At 33.6% G+C, this 14754-nt stretch overlaps 2 protein-coding genes and 1 long non-coding RNA gene across 5 annotated transcripts in view; 2 read left to right on the plus strand and 1 right to left on the minus strand.

Annotated features, from left to right (window-relative positions):
* Nucleotides 1-5092, plus strand: part of LOC132714652 (protein Mpv17-like) — a 30488-nt gene extending 25396 nt beyond the window's left edge. For all 3 annotated transcript variants that reach the window (XM_060697556.1, XM_060697557.1, XM_060697560.1), the window contains exon 8: nt 4517-5092. Coding sequence is in view for 1 of the 3 variants with exons in the window: in XM_060697560.1 (XP_060553543.1) it covers nt 4517-4525 (9 nt within the window). In the remaining 2 variants the exon portion in view is untranslated. The remainder of the gene's footprint in view (nt 1-4516) is intronic.
* A 644-nt stretch (nt 5093-5736) lies between these two features.
* LOC132714654 (uncharacterized) lies at nt 5737-6596 on the plus strand. The gene is made up of 2 exons (XR_009623589.1): nt 5737-6209; nt 6292-6596. It is a non-coding gene; the product is annotated as an uncharacterized LOC132714654 (long non-coding RNA).
* Nucleotides 6597-10144: 3548 nt separating this feature from the next.
* LOC132714661 (vitelline membrane outer layer protein 1-like) lies at nt 10145-12993 on the minus strand. The gene is made up of 3 exons (XM_060697565.1): nt 12695-12993; nt 10853-11062; nt 10145-10423 (listed from the first exon to the last, which is right to left on the minus strand). The coding sequence occupies exons 1-3, from the start codon at nt 12884-12886 to the stop codon at nt 10181-10183; spliced, it is 645 nt and encodes a 214-aa protein (XP_060553548.1). The 5' UTR covers nt 12887-12993; the 3' UTR covers nt 10145-10180.
* Between the last annotated feature and the right edge of the window lie 1761 nt (nt 12994-14754).

Raw genomic sequence — 14754 nt, forward strand, 5'->3', positions numbered from 1 at the left:
ACCATCCAGCCAAAATATTTGTTTGATTCAGCCAAAACCTCTGAGATGTTAAACCCTTGTTTCTGCGAAACTTCTCTGATATTTTAAACTGTTGATTCTGCGAACCTTCTCTGAGTTTATAAACTCGTTTACTCCCTAATGTACAAATCAGATACTGCCTTGTGTGTTTTGCTACTCTTTCTATTAAATGGGATCTGATACACATTTTTTGTATTACATGTATTACACTGAAACTGAACTTTAATAATAGCTTGATTTTTGAAGTTTCGCAGCTTCTTAAGTACACATAATGGGAAATATGTTCAAGGTTATTATTTCTCATACTTTTTACCTTTTCCTGTGACATGATCGTAACAATGGGTCCATAGATTTATATATGTTCATGTAAGTATATAATTATACATTCAATATTTGATGTGTGCAATTTATTGTTTGATTTTATTAACCTGCCAGTTGCATAAAAATAAAGAGTAAGTCTAAAACAATGGCAACAGTAGGGATCCAACCACTAACCTCTCATATATTAGGCAATTACTTCATCAACTGTGTTATTGTGTATGTGACAATGAAGGGCTGTCATTGATAAAAAAAAATTTGTATTGATATATCAAGAGACAAATATTGACAATATATCAACTTTGACAGTAGATACAATGAAAAACATTTAAATATGTGTTATAAATTGGGCTCAAGGTGTTAATATGCATGTTTACAATTTATACAAATTCTGCAAACAAGCAAAAAGGTAGTTTTTTCTGTTATTTTTGTCACTGACATTTGAAAACTGAGTTTAAAGTTCAAGTTAGCCAAGAAAACTGGAAAAAAATGACTTCTCTTATTATAAATTACAGGCAAAATAGAGATGTATATTCACCAAAAGAAATGCAATGTAAATTAATTTTAGATTATATCAATATTTGAAAGTGGGTATCGATGAAAATTGATGATGTATCGATATTGCGAGATTCAATGACAACTGTTTGTGACAACAACCTATACATGAAGCTCTAGTGTTCCTTTTCAAAATATTACTTATTTAAACTGTAGTAATTTTTGAAAACTACACAGGCAAACAGAAAGTGGGATCGAATATTAAAGGAGTGCTATAATGTATTCATAATTGACAGGTTGATAAAATCAAACTAAATGTGTGTGTATACTTAATTTAATGGAATAAAGTGCTGATGGTAGATAAAGTGACTTTCTAGTGCTTATATCTTCAGTTTTAGTTTTAGTGCAGTAGAGGTACATATGATCATTAATTTTTTGTTGCTCTTTATTTATTCAAGAAACATTGATATTTGTTTGAAAAGTTTGAAAAATGACTGCAAGAATAAATCGTGCTGCAAGAAGATATCTAGCTGCAAAAATAAATCTAGGTGTGCATGCAACTTAAGTTATTGCACTTAATTAACACATTTCAACAAATTTCTCAACTGTATCTGAGGTTAAGGCGACTTCAGATCTATAAATTTTACTGCACATGCAACTTGCGTCAGTGAGCTTGAACAAAATTCAACAATTTAAGTATCTTGTCTAAGTCTGGGTCTGACATCACAGTCAGCTCTATATCTAAAATGAGGTAATTCTAAGGTAATTAGAATGGTTGAGACATAAGAATTGTAGCCACTGTTTATTACCCAGTGCATGATCGTTAGGGGTGACTATTTGGGTTTGACAACTTGAGACTTTGCGTCTCTCAGCTCCAGCAGGTGAGATGGTTTTGACTACTGGTGTTGCTTTGATGTTTTGTAACATCGTATGTTTGCCAAAATTATCTTTCCTGTTTTGGCGCCATATAACTAAATTGTGTTTGTGCTCAGTTAAACCAAACAAAACATAAAAACTAAGGTAATTCAATAGTATTGCTAGAAAGTTTAATAATGCAATTTATTTTAGCATTTCATTACACTCACTACTGCCAATAATAAACAATCACACTAAAATCACACACACATATTTCACTTAATTGCAATAACCAGTAACTTCCCAACAAATTCTGCGAGCATGGGTAACATGCAAATATCTATCTTCCCAGCTGATACTGTAACAACGGTGCTAAAAGTGTGGATGAGTGGTGAAAATGATGGACTTTGAATACTGTATAAGGATAACTGGGCACATGGGTTCGAACCCGTCATGGCAAATCATTGTTTCCTTGAGCAAGAAACAAAGCAGTTATTGCTTTACGTACCCAGTTAGTTCCAGGAATGGATAAGAAAGTATCGTGGGCGTCCTACACAAACTAAATTAAATTTTGAATGATAGTGCTGACAGCAATGGGATAGTTTCAGTGTCACTTTGAGTTATCAATCAAATTAAATTGTGGAAAAGTAGTAAGAGGTTATTTGATTGCCAAAAGGAGTTTGGTGCCCAGTCTTTACTAGTAATTGATTGTTTTTAGGTGGTTAATCTTTCAGTTTTGTAGTGTTGGTTTTTGTGTCGCCTCTACGGAGTAGTGGCGACATATAGGGATCACTTCTCCGTCGTCTGTCTGTCTGTCCGTCCGTCCGTCACAAAACTTGTCCGGACTACTCCTCATAAACTACTGGTGCAATTTCATCCAAACTTTACAGGAATGATCAGTACCAAGTCTAGTTGTGCATATTGTCAGGATTTTCCGGTTCAATGATTTTTGTCAGAGTTATGGCCCTTTAATAATTTTTAATTTTAAAGTTTGTCCGGACTACTTCTCTTATACCACTAATGCAATTTCAATGAAACTTTACAGGATTGATCTGTAGCTCAAGTCCTTGCGCATATTGCACGGGTTTTCCGGTTGAATGATTTTTGGCTGAGTTATGGCCCTTTGATAAAAAGGTGTTTTTTTCTGTGTGTTGCCAGATACGCAAAAGCTTGTCCGGACTACTCCTCATAAACTACTGGTGCAATTTTATCCAAACTTTACAGGAATGATCAGTACAAAGTGGTTAGTCTAGTTGTGCACTGTCCGTCTGTCTGTCCGTCTGTCACAAAATTTGTCCCAACATGAAATTGGCCATCATGAGGCGACACATGTGATTACTGATCGCTCTTGTGTTTGTTTTGTTAGGCTTTTTGCAAGTTTTTGATTTTCATAAAGTCTTGTGCTGTTAGATAGTTGCTTAGTTATGTGTTGCTAATTCAGTTTAATTTTATTCCAATTGTTTCAATTCAAATTTGTTTCTTTTCAACGAAATTGTTTGCGTGTTCTGTCTGTAGAAAGTACCTTGAAATCTATTAATCCTGTTTTATATTAATTTTTTGTGGCTACCAAGTAGTAGTTATTTACTTTTGCAATGTTAACACTTTCCAAGATGAAAAATAAAGCTATACTCGTACAGGTAGTTTTTTTTTCATTTGGAGATGAAGTTTATTATAATACTATAATTATACACTAATTAAATGTATGGTACACATATAGAATAATTTGTTTAGTAGGAAAAATTTAATAATTTATACCCCTGTGTGCAAGGTCATAATGAAGACTGTATCTCAGATTTTTGGTATTTGATTGGCCAGAATCTAACACAGAATGTACATTGACTAATGCAAATATTGAGAAATTTGACACAGAGCTCAGGAAACAGTCTTATTACCTAGAGGTCAGACCTTAAGGTGAAATGATGAAGTTTTAAACTTTGAATCTTTAGCTATTCCCTTCTGCAGGTTAGAAATTACCAGTGAGGCCTGTTGAATATAAGATACCTTACTTACTTATAAAGATTAGTGGTCTTACCTGGATTATGTGCTTATAAAGATAAGTGAACTTACCTGGATTCTATGCTTACAAAGATTAATGGTCTTACCTGGTTTCTGTGTGTTTAAATATTTGTGGTCTTACCTGGATGCTCTGCTTATAAAGATTGGTGGTCTTACCTGGATGCTATGCTTATAAAGATTGGTGGTCTTACCTGGATTCTCTGCTAACAAAGATTAATAGTCTTTACCTGAATTCTGTGCTTATAAAAATTAGTGGTCTTACCTGGATTCTCTGCTGACAAAGATGAATAGACAATACCTTGATTCTCTGCTTAAAAAGAATAATGGTCTAACCTAAATTCTGTGTGTATAAAGATTAGTGGTCTTACCTGGATTCTCTGCTTATAAAGATTAGTGGACTTACCTGGATGTTCTGCTTATAAAGATTGGTGGTCTTACCTGGATTATCTCTGTGCATCTAATTGAGCATTTCAGGTTCTCTAGCAGTGAATGCCTTACATTTGTTTAAAAACCTTGAAAATTTGTTAATTAACCTTAAACCTGTTGAATTTGTTAAATAAATTTGCCCTGCTTTGCATTTGAAACATTCTATTTCAAAGTTTAAGGGATTTTAAAATAAAAATACAAAAAAAAATTACTAACCAACACTGTATTGAACTTGGTCACACTGCACGGATTTCCAGGCTGGCCTGGTTGAATACTGGTTGCATTTACTGATAACCACTGTTGGTTGTGGCAGGTTAAGGGTCATAGCTAAGGTAGTAATCCATCGAATGATTATGTAAATAAGAATCATATACTTTTGTCGTTTCAGGGTAGATGAATCTCTTTGAATTGAATGGGATTACAAGCTTCATTTTAAAATTGCACCAGTGTTTATTCAGAGGCCTTATCTTTACGAATTATATTAATTCTATATGTTGTGTAACATTTTAAATATTTTTGTATGCCTTGTTTGTTTACCTCCTAGAGGTAATTTTAGTTTTTGTTTTTTCAAGTGCTCTTTACTTTTTGTTTTACTTCGGACACAAGAAAAAATAGTAGAACATTAAAATTTGTTGCTCAATGGAACACTGTGGAATGCTCAGTGGAAAACTGTGGTAAAGTCCAGTGGAATAGGCAGTTGAACACTGGTTCAATATCCAGTAGAATATTTACAATTAACTGTGATAACTCTGAGGAATATATGCTATGCCGGTACACTTTGGTAGCTATATTGACTTTTGTTTAATTAAGACTAACGTATAAACTTTAAGTAATTAACTTAAATACTTTTATCGCAGAAATTTATTGAAATCTTAATATAAAAATGTTAATGATTTATCTTAATGGAGATAAAGAAAGCCACTTGTTTAAGTTTTTACATGATTTTATTGTTTTGATTGCTATTTTTTTAATAACTTAAAATTTTAAACTTGCAGTAACAATTTACAGCAGAACTAGATGACTCTGTAGATAACAATTATATAACAAATCAGTGTTTCCAAAATTGTTTTTATCTGTTGTCAAAGCTGTTCAAATCTTGATAACGTGGGTACTTTAAATCATTCTGAAAATCCAGATTTTAATAGTTTTATATAGGGTCTAGGGTTTGTAGTCTCTTAATCGTGACTGGCAGATTAATCCTCAAAATTTTCACCCATGTTATCAAATATGATCAAAGAGAATCAATTGTTACGGTAGTGTCGAGTTAATTAAGGTAGTTTTGAATATGTAAGATATTAATTTGAATCTCAATATATGTACTTAAAAAGAAAATTGCTCACATATTTAGTTGTATGTTATCTTCTTTTATTTATAGATGATATATCAGACATTAAAGACATTTGTTAAGGATCCAATTTTTTTTAATACCCTTTATCTGCCAGAAATGAATGAAAATTATCCCAACTTTGTGGTGCTAATGTTATTATAAAAATATATAGAGGCTTCAGTTGTATTCACAGTTTTTATCTATAGATACCAACTGTAAAAAAGAGACATGTTCCTGACCACATCACATCATAACAATAAACAGGGCCATGTTCCTACATCTACAATAAATAGGGCTTTGTTCCTGATCACACCACATTATCAACAATAAACAGGGCCATGTTCCTAACCACACCACATTATCTACAATAAACAGGGCTATGTTCCTGACCACACCACATTATCTACAATAAACAGGGCTATGTTCTTGACCACACCACATTATCTACAATAAACATGCAGAGCCATGTTCCTGACCACACTACATTATCAACAATATACAGAGCCATGTTCCTGACCACACCACATTATCTACAATAAACAGGGTCATGTTCCTGACCACACCACATTATCTACAATAAACAGAGCCATGTTCCTGACCACACCACATTATCTACAATAAACAGGGCTATGTTCCTGACCACACCACATTATCAACAATAAACAGAGCCGTGTTCCTAACCACACCACATTATCAACAATAAACAGAGCCATGTTCCTGACCACACCACATTATCAACAATAAACAGAGCCATGTTCCTGACCACACCACATTATCAACAATAAACAGAGTCGTGCTCCTGACCACACCACATCATGAACAATAAAGAGAGCCAGGTTCCTGACCACACCACATTATCAATAAACAGAGGCTTTATACATGTGTAATATATAGAAATACTTGATGGTAATGTTACATGGAAAACATTAATATCTATTTTTTGGGGTATTATATAAAAAAGTCAAAAACGGCACATTGGAAAACACTTGTATAGGATCACATATATTCCAACATATATTTGCTTGTCTAGGTTACTGACGAAAAAAATAACTCCTAATAGGAAACATAATGTTCATAGGGAGGTCTGTATAAAAGTACGAATAAATACTCTTATTCAAATAAATACTCCGCTAATGGCTTATTGTCTGATGTATCATGATATATTGTGTTACTTTTTGTTGTATAAATATCTTAAAGGAACTCCACTGATGTCAAAAAGCTAAAAATTATAAACATTTTAATTCTTGCTTAGATGAAGTTCAGCACTTGCAGTGGGAAAATCTGCAAATGACTATTAACAGATAAGCTTAGAATGAAATGGAAATTCTATTTTTATTGGGTATTATTAGCTCAATTGCATAGAAAAGCCTTTTTTTCATTTTAAGGTCATTCAGCACTATAGAAATGATTATCCTGGAAAAATGGGACAAAAAATGATCTTAAAATTTGCATGCAATTTATTAGGCTATACCTACATGGAATGGTACACAAATATCGGTAAAGATATTAGTAGTCCCATCATGCATAAAAACGTCAGTGGAGTCCCTTTAATAATAAAAAGGGTCCCAATCTAAATGTACACCGGTTATATTGATGTACTGATTCTAAAATTGTTTTGTATGATTTTACAAATTTCTTGTTGTTTTTTTTTTGTTTTTGTTTTTTAGCTCACCTGTCACTTTGTGACAGAGTGAGCTTTTGTGATCACTTTTCGTCCGTCCGTCTGTCCGGCGTCTGTAAACTTTTGCTTTAAATGACATCTCCTCATAAACCACCAAGCCAATTTCATCCAAACTTCACGGGAATGTTCCTTTGGTTGTCACCTTTGAAAATTGTTCAAAGAATTTAATTCCATGCAGAACTCTGGTTGCCATGGCAACCAAAAGAAAAAACTTTAAATGTCTTCTTCTAAAAATCTAAAGAGCTAGAGCTTAGATATTTGGCATGAAACATCTTCTAGTAAGTGTCTACCAAGTTTGTTCAAATAAAAGCCCTAGGGTCAAAATTGGCCCCGCCCCAGGGGGTCAATGATTTTTCCTATATATGCATATAGTAAAAACTTAAAAATTTTCTTTTAAAGAACCCAAAGAGCTAGAGCTAAGATATAGAGAATAATAGGTTGGTGCCGTGGATGGAGAAAGTTTATCTGGCGAGGCGGAGGAATTTATTGGGTGAGCCGAAGGCGAACCCAATAAATTCCGGAGCAGAGCCAGATGAACTTTCTCCATCCACGGCACCAATCTATTATTCTATTTATCCTGTCACCGTTTTTTTAAAAGAATTTTATTAGGCAAACTACCTTTAATCACACTATCGGAAATGTTTCTATATAAACAAAGAAGGCCCGAAGCGTGCATTATTACATTATTACAAATATTGTTCAAATAAAAGCCCTGGGGTCAAGACTGGCCCTGCCCCAGGGGTGTCATTGTTTTTAAATATATGTGTAAAGAAAAAACTTAAATAATCTTCATGTTTAGCATGAAACATCTTCTAATAAGTGTCTACCAAGTTTGTTCAAATAAAAGCCCTGGGGTTTAAACTGGCCCTGCTCGGGGGGGGGGGGGGGGGGGTCAATATACAGGTGAGCTACTTCAGGGTCATCGTGGCCCTTTTGTTTTGTTAAATGATTTAAGCTGTCTGAAAGTGCCAGTTCTAATATACGCAACTGTGCATATTTTAATCCATATATTAAATGGCAAAAGTTTGTCAAGTTTAATGTTAGAATCTTTATATTAAAATGTTTTACGTTATTTCTATACGTTTATTCGATGTTTTAGTTTTTACATATAATTTAAAATTTATAATCAGAATGCAAAAAGAAGCTTTGTTCCTATCAGAAAAGTTTACTGGTTATAATGAAAAAGGACGAGTAAATACTGCAATTTTTCTTATTTTGGGGTCATGAAATTTTATTGTTTTGTTTAATTCGTAGATTTGTCATTTTTCCAAAACAGTTAAATGCAAATAATGAAATAAAAGCAACCGTGCAGCACAAGAAATAAAATGTTGTTGTTTCTTATTTCTAAGATTGACCACGAAGCTGCATGAATAATTATGACTGCAGTATATTGTCATGTGTGCAGGTACAGCTAAGTAATTTGCCTAAATCACTGTAAACTATATGAGTTAATACTGGTATAGTCCCAGGAATCTCGATTTTGGTTCACAGGGGCGTCCGTGGCTGAGTGGTTAAGGTCTTTGACTTCAAACCACATGCCCCTCACCGCTGTGGGTTCTAATCCCGACAGGGACTTTGGATTTTTCATGTAGCTGTCCAGTTAGCTTACGGAACCTCGGTGGTTCTACTCTTGTGCCGTTCTTAACTAAAAAATGCGCCAGAGGTCTTCCTCAACCAGTAAAGCTGGAACGTCGCCAAATGACTTTACTATGTCGGTGTGACGTAAAACAGACCCTAGTTAACCGAGCATATATATATATAGTAATTGAACCGTCCTGTTCGTCCATCTGTAAGTAACCTTAAACGGCAATTTTGATTTTTTTTAAGTTTAACCTGTATCAATGGCTGCGTGTGGCAGCTGTAAAAGGTTGTTGCCCCGTACATTACTTCAGTGTTGTTACATTTTCCTGTGTCCTTCGGGATTATTGATGCCAGCACTATTTAGTGTACCTCTAGGCGGCTTGAGGGATGTTGCACTTCTTCGTCAACCCCCATGCATAGAAACAAACAGAATCTGCAATTTACATGTAATTTTGTTGTGATTAATGTTTCCGAGGGATCACTTTGTTTCCAGATTTTCATACTTTACACATGATCTGAGCAAGTGACATAACTATGGTTTCCATTTTTCCAAGTTGCACTTTTCAGCTTCCTTGAATAATGAAAATGTATCTCTGATTCAGCTTATGTTTAAGGCGGCTTATGTTGAAGATGTATTTGGACATTATGGCTCTGCCAAGTTTTATATATATGCATATATATGCGATTTTGACCAAAACACTTGCATTTTGTCCACTTATTTACTGTATCCTGAATATTTTGTTATATGATCTTAATGAAACTTACGTCTTGGTCACTTGGTCGTTACAAAGAAATTTTGATACTGAATTCGTCCTGTCGACGGTTAACCGCTAAAACATTGTAAATTTTCATTCATTTTTCTACAGATACTTGTAATGTTAATCTTATGTGGACATGAATGGTTTTGATATCAACCGGGCAAAAAATCAACAAAAACACCCTGCTCTAATTTCCCCATCCCATACCCTATATAATGTTTATACAATGCATCTAACAGACGTTCTATCTTTGATACAATTGCACACGTTTTAAACAATAATACGAAATAAACGTGCAATTTGTGAGTAAAACCGAAAAAGATGCTCTGATCACGTACATGTTCTTCAGTCTCTAGTTATAACTTTCACGATGATGCAGAAAACGCAAATGTAGGTATGTCCAAGTAACACACACTAGACGTGGTGAACAATAACTTTAAATGATTTGTATAGTTTGAAAACCGCGTCTTGACAAAACCAACATAGTGTGTCTGCGACCAGCATGGATCAAGACCAGCCAGCGCGCCCGTGTAGTCTAATCAGGATCCATGCTGCTCGCTTTCAGTTTCTCTACTTTCAATAGGGTTTGTAAGCGAACAACATGGATCCTGATCACACTGCGCTGATGCGCAGGCTGGTCTGGATCCATGCTAGTCGCAAATGCACTATGTTGGATTTGTCATGACGAGGCTCATTTATTGAAACTCACGTACAGCAATACATTGTTAAATCATTGAGAGCTGTATCATCAGCGCCTCCTTGAGGTTTCTCGATCTTTGACATGAAACCGCAAATAGCTGAATTTGGTCCGCAACTAGCACTCGAAGGACCCCAGCTACCCCAGGTTCCGTGGCCGGGAGCGATTGCTAGGTCATATTCAGGTGTAGCGGCCTCGAAGTCTCGACATTTGAACTTGACAAAGTCAACGATAGTGTCATCACCGGAACCCTGAAATAAACAATTAATTAAATTAGAATACCAGTTTTGTTAGGTTTTGATAAGATGCGAGTGAGTCCTAATATTTTTTTTATTTATTTCAGTCTGATTATATAGAAATCGTTTTCTTGCCGACATGTATATATGGTGATTTAGTTTCGCAAAGGGTTTTTTTTTCTTTGCCCTTTTAATGCCGGGGATGTATTGAATAGACTCGTCAGACCCCAACTTTATGGAGTAATCTTTGTCATTTATTAGCTTTTATCTAATACTTAATTGTATCGCACTTTAAATTATGACTTGCATAAAAGAAAATATATACAGAAAAAAATATTCTTTTCAATTTCTGTTTGTACAAGGTAAAGTTGTGTTTATACAATGGTTAATTACTTTAACATTTAATTTGCAAAGCCTTAGGTAAAGGAACATTGATTAACTAACCTGGTCTTGCTCCACATACATAGAAAATCCTGTCATAAAATGATGTAATCCTTGGTTACTGTCACAGTATTTAGGGTCCTGAGCAACCCAGTCTCCCCAGGGACCCTCTCCTGAGTGTACCGTACCAGCAAAGAGTCCTTCTTTGGTTGCACATCTTAATACTAAAGCATTTAAACCAGTGTCATCACCTGCCCCTTGAGGTTTTTCTATCTGGAAATATTTCTCTTCAATTAATATTAAGTGAGCTGGGGTTCAAAGGTACTAACTAGACACAGACTTACTCGTGGGGAAAATCACAGGTACAGGTTCAGAAATAGTCTACTTTGGTTAGACCTTTTTATACATTTTTGTATCTAAAAGTACCGCCTCCGTGGTCGAGGGGTTAGAATCGATGACTTCTAATCCAGTTACCTCTCTGGCGTGGGTTCGATCCCCGGGAGATGCTTTGTTAGTTTAGCGCGGAGGAAGGTAGTCTAGTACTGGTGTAAGTCTCCAGGAACGATGGTTAGGAAACTACCCGCCTATATGACTGAAATACTGTTGAAAAAGGCGTAAAATGAAACAAACAAACATCTAAAAGTAATGTTGTTTAGCGTCATTGCATAAATTGGAACCAACAGAAATCCTTTGCAAGTCATTTGACAAATCTTTAAACGTGTATCATATGTAAATTCTATGTGAATGAAGGTTTTTTAAAGAAGTATCTTTAAAACAAAAGATGCTCGTCCGAAGTAATACTGGTTAACATGCGCATGTTAGTTCTTAGTTTTCCCCGTAAAGCCATATAGAAATGTAAGCATAGCTTGCATAACAATGACATAACAACAATTTTTAGGAACAATTTAAGATTTATGTGTTTTTAAACGAACATGTCGTGAACTCAATTTCTAACACCAACATCTTAGCAGTCGGTAGGTAATTATGTTTATAAATACTTGATTGATACGCAAAATTATACAAATGTATGAAAATTATAAACATTATATCGATGTAACGTACACTTCAATAACCATGTTATTAAACTCTTAGGGTACCTGATAAGTTCTGATATTATTATGCTGTTGTTTTTTTTTTTGACAAAATTTAAAACTTAGATCTTGTGTAAGATAAACATATAGTAAAATTAAACGTAACATAAACTTTTCATTAGAAAATGTAATGAGATCTGAATGCAGATACTTTGCGGGAGGAATTATTATTATATCTGAGCAATTTAATTACAAAGTGAAAGCACTATCCTGTACATTTCATTTTAGAACTATCCTTTAATTCTATCCTTTATATTTTAATTTAGAACTATCTAAGAATGCCAAAAACTATCCTTTATATTCTAATTAAGAACTATCTAAGAATGTCAAGAACTATTCTTTGTATTCTAATTTAGAACTATCTAAGAATGTCAAGAACTATCATTTATATTTTAATTTAGAACTATCTAAGAATGTCAAGAACTATCATTTATATTTTAATTTAGAACTATCTAAGAATGTCAAGAACTATCATTTACATTTTATTTTACAATGGCCAATGGGATTCCAAGAATTCATTTTGTAATGACCAATGAAACCTCTTCTTATATATACAGTTCTTCCCGGTAATTATTAGAGGAAGTTAACTGATTTAGGCCGGCCTTTGTCGGAAAAAAATATGATAACACGTTAATATTTAATATTTAGCTTAATTTCTTATCGGGAGTTCTAAAACAAAACTCTAAGATTGGTCTTGGACTTTAAATAAACAGCGTATATTGTATTCTAAAAGAATTTTAACATATTTATACAAAACAAGTTTTCAAAACAATAGACAATAAGTTATTCTAGAAATACTGGTATATATACAAGCCTTCATATTGTATCCGATTGCATAAGATCCTGCTGCACAGAACTCTTTCGTCGTCCATGTTCCCCATGGTCCTCCGTTTGGAACAGTCAATATCTTTGTCACGTTCCTCTGAATATTCTCGTGAACAAGAAGAAAGCCAACAGCATTGACGGCACAAGAGATAAAAACAATCAAGTTAAAAACGGCCGCCATTTTGACACGTTGATATCTACTTATTTGTTTTATCTCTCTTCAGTAAAAACTTAAGTAACGTCGAACTAGTGATTATATTTATAAATATTTACCATCGAGTGTTTCGAATAGATAACGAAAATGACTGTTACTTCACAGTCTTAAAGTGTTCCACTAATGTAATTTATTTTGTTCGTATAAATTAAATCATCTTCGACACACAGGTAACGTTACTTGTTTATTGTTTGTAAGTCCAAAAAGACGCAAAGATCAAGCTTATGTTAGCTGGCTCAGTATTTTCATGTTAGAGTGAACTGTACAGCTTAAGAAAATTTAAGACCAAACAAATATTTTGTAAATCTAAATGCTCATACATTTAATATCTTAATGAGTTGTCAGGCTGAAAATATCATAGATAATTTGGCAAAGTTTGTGTTCCATGCCTTTGAAGAAAGATTTTTGTTTAAACATAATTTTACTTGTACTATATTATATAGTACAATTATTCTATTGTATGTAAACGTATTGATATGTATATTTCGCTTTGGGCTAGAGGCCTTGAATCAATAAACCTTTTGTCATCTTCATTGTTTTTACTAAACTAATGTAAACGTATTGATATGTATATTTCGCTTTGGGCTAGAGGCCTTGAATCAATAAACCTTTTGCCATCTTCATTGTTTTTACTAAACTAACAAAAATTGGAACCGAACATCGCGGTTCTCATCAAAATTCCTCACAGTGATTTTCCTTGGCGAATTGTAATACTGATAAGGGGAAATCACTACGTAGAATTTGGCTGACCCATAAATAATAGGCAAATATACTACTGAGCATACGGACGCTCTATATCAATCAATGGAACTATTGAATAGTGCCAAATGTTAATAGTTCATAAAATGTTACTGTATATCGTTATTATGATAAAGTGATTAAATGAAATGAAATGAAATGAGGAAACTAAATGTTAAACAAGTTAAAACTATACAGTAATTTATTTTACACATTACACGTGTTCTTTTATGTGTGTTTCTTCTTCTTTTTCGTCTATTTAAGAATAACTTGAATCATATATGGCTTAAAGTGTGTTTATTGAAGTAACTATTACATGTTTTTTTTATATTTTCGACGTATTTTAATAAGATGAATCCATTTTAACATGTTAAAAACAAATTTACTCTTTTTATCGTCGTAAAAAAATTAAAATCCTTCTCTCTATGGAAACCTTGGAACCAATAATTAACCAAACGTTTTCAGGGTTAGGAGCTCCTACGTCAACTTGCATTTGAAAATTGACTAAGCATAAGGTACGTACGAAACTTGGACGACCGTTCAACAAAAGCAAGATATTTCCGGAAGAACGTTATTCCTTTCTTATCAATGCCATGTTGTTAGAGCCGACATTTTTCATTCTAAGCCATCTATCTCCTTCTTATCCTTTCTTTTTTATGATGGTTAACGTATTTTTTTACATCACATAATTTTTCAAACCCTTTACCAACCAGCTGCATACTCGTATAACATAGATTTTTTTCTAATAAAACTTACTGATTGTGCATCAACACATATCCATGTACATATACACACTGCCAATTTTTTAGCAAATAAATTCTAGGATGAGACTTTTCTGAGCATCAGTTTTCAGTTCTTATCCTTTTTCGTGCATTTCACGTGTTGTTAAGGTTGTTTATTGTGAATATATAAATGTGTATACCTTTTTGAAATAAACAACACAGGTATGGTTGAACTTAAAAAAAATTCAGTTCACTCAATTAGTTTAATAAGATTCAGATTCCAAGCTAAAATATTGAGTATCCAAAAAAGAACAGAATAACAAATTACAACAATGTACAATATTTTATGTTATTTCTGAAGAAGTGTAAAAAAAT

The sequence above is a fragment of the Ruditapes philippinarum genome, unplaced genomic scaffold (assembly GCF_026571515.1).
Source record: "Ruditapes philippinarum isolate M1 unplaced genomic scaffold, ASM2657151v2 ctg5755_1_1_1_1, whole genome shotgun sequence".
In the NCBI taxonomy this organism is placed as follows: domain Eukaryota; kingdom Metazoa; phylum Mollusca; class Bivalvia; order Venerida; family Veneridae; genus Ruditapes; species Ruditapes philippinarum.

What these genes read in the sequence shown, in the direction of transcription:
- LOC132714661 (XM_060697565.1), bottom strand. Translation starts at nt 12,886, where the DNA reads ATGGCGGCCGTTTTTAACTTGATTGTTTTTATCTCTTGTGCCGTCAAT. An exon ending in CAATCGGATACAATATGAAG is followed by an intron (nt 11,063 to 12,694) that starts GCTTGTATATAT and finishes AAATATTTCCAG; the next exon opens with ATAGAAAAACCTCAAGGGGC. An exon ending in TGTATGTGGAGCAAGACCAG is followed by an intron (nt 10,424 to 10,852) that starts GTTAGTTAATCA and finishes TGTTTATTTCAG; the next exon opens with GGTTCCGGTGATGACACTAT.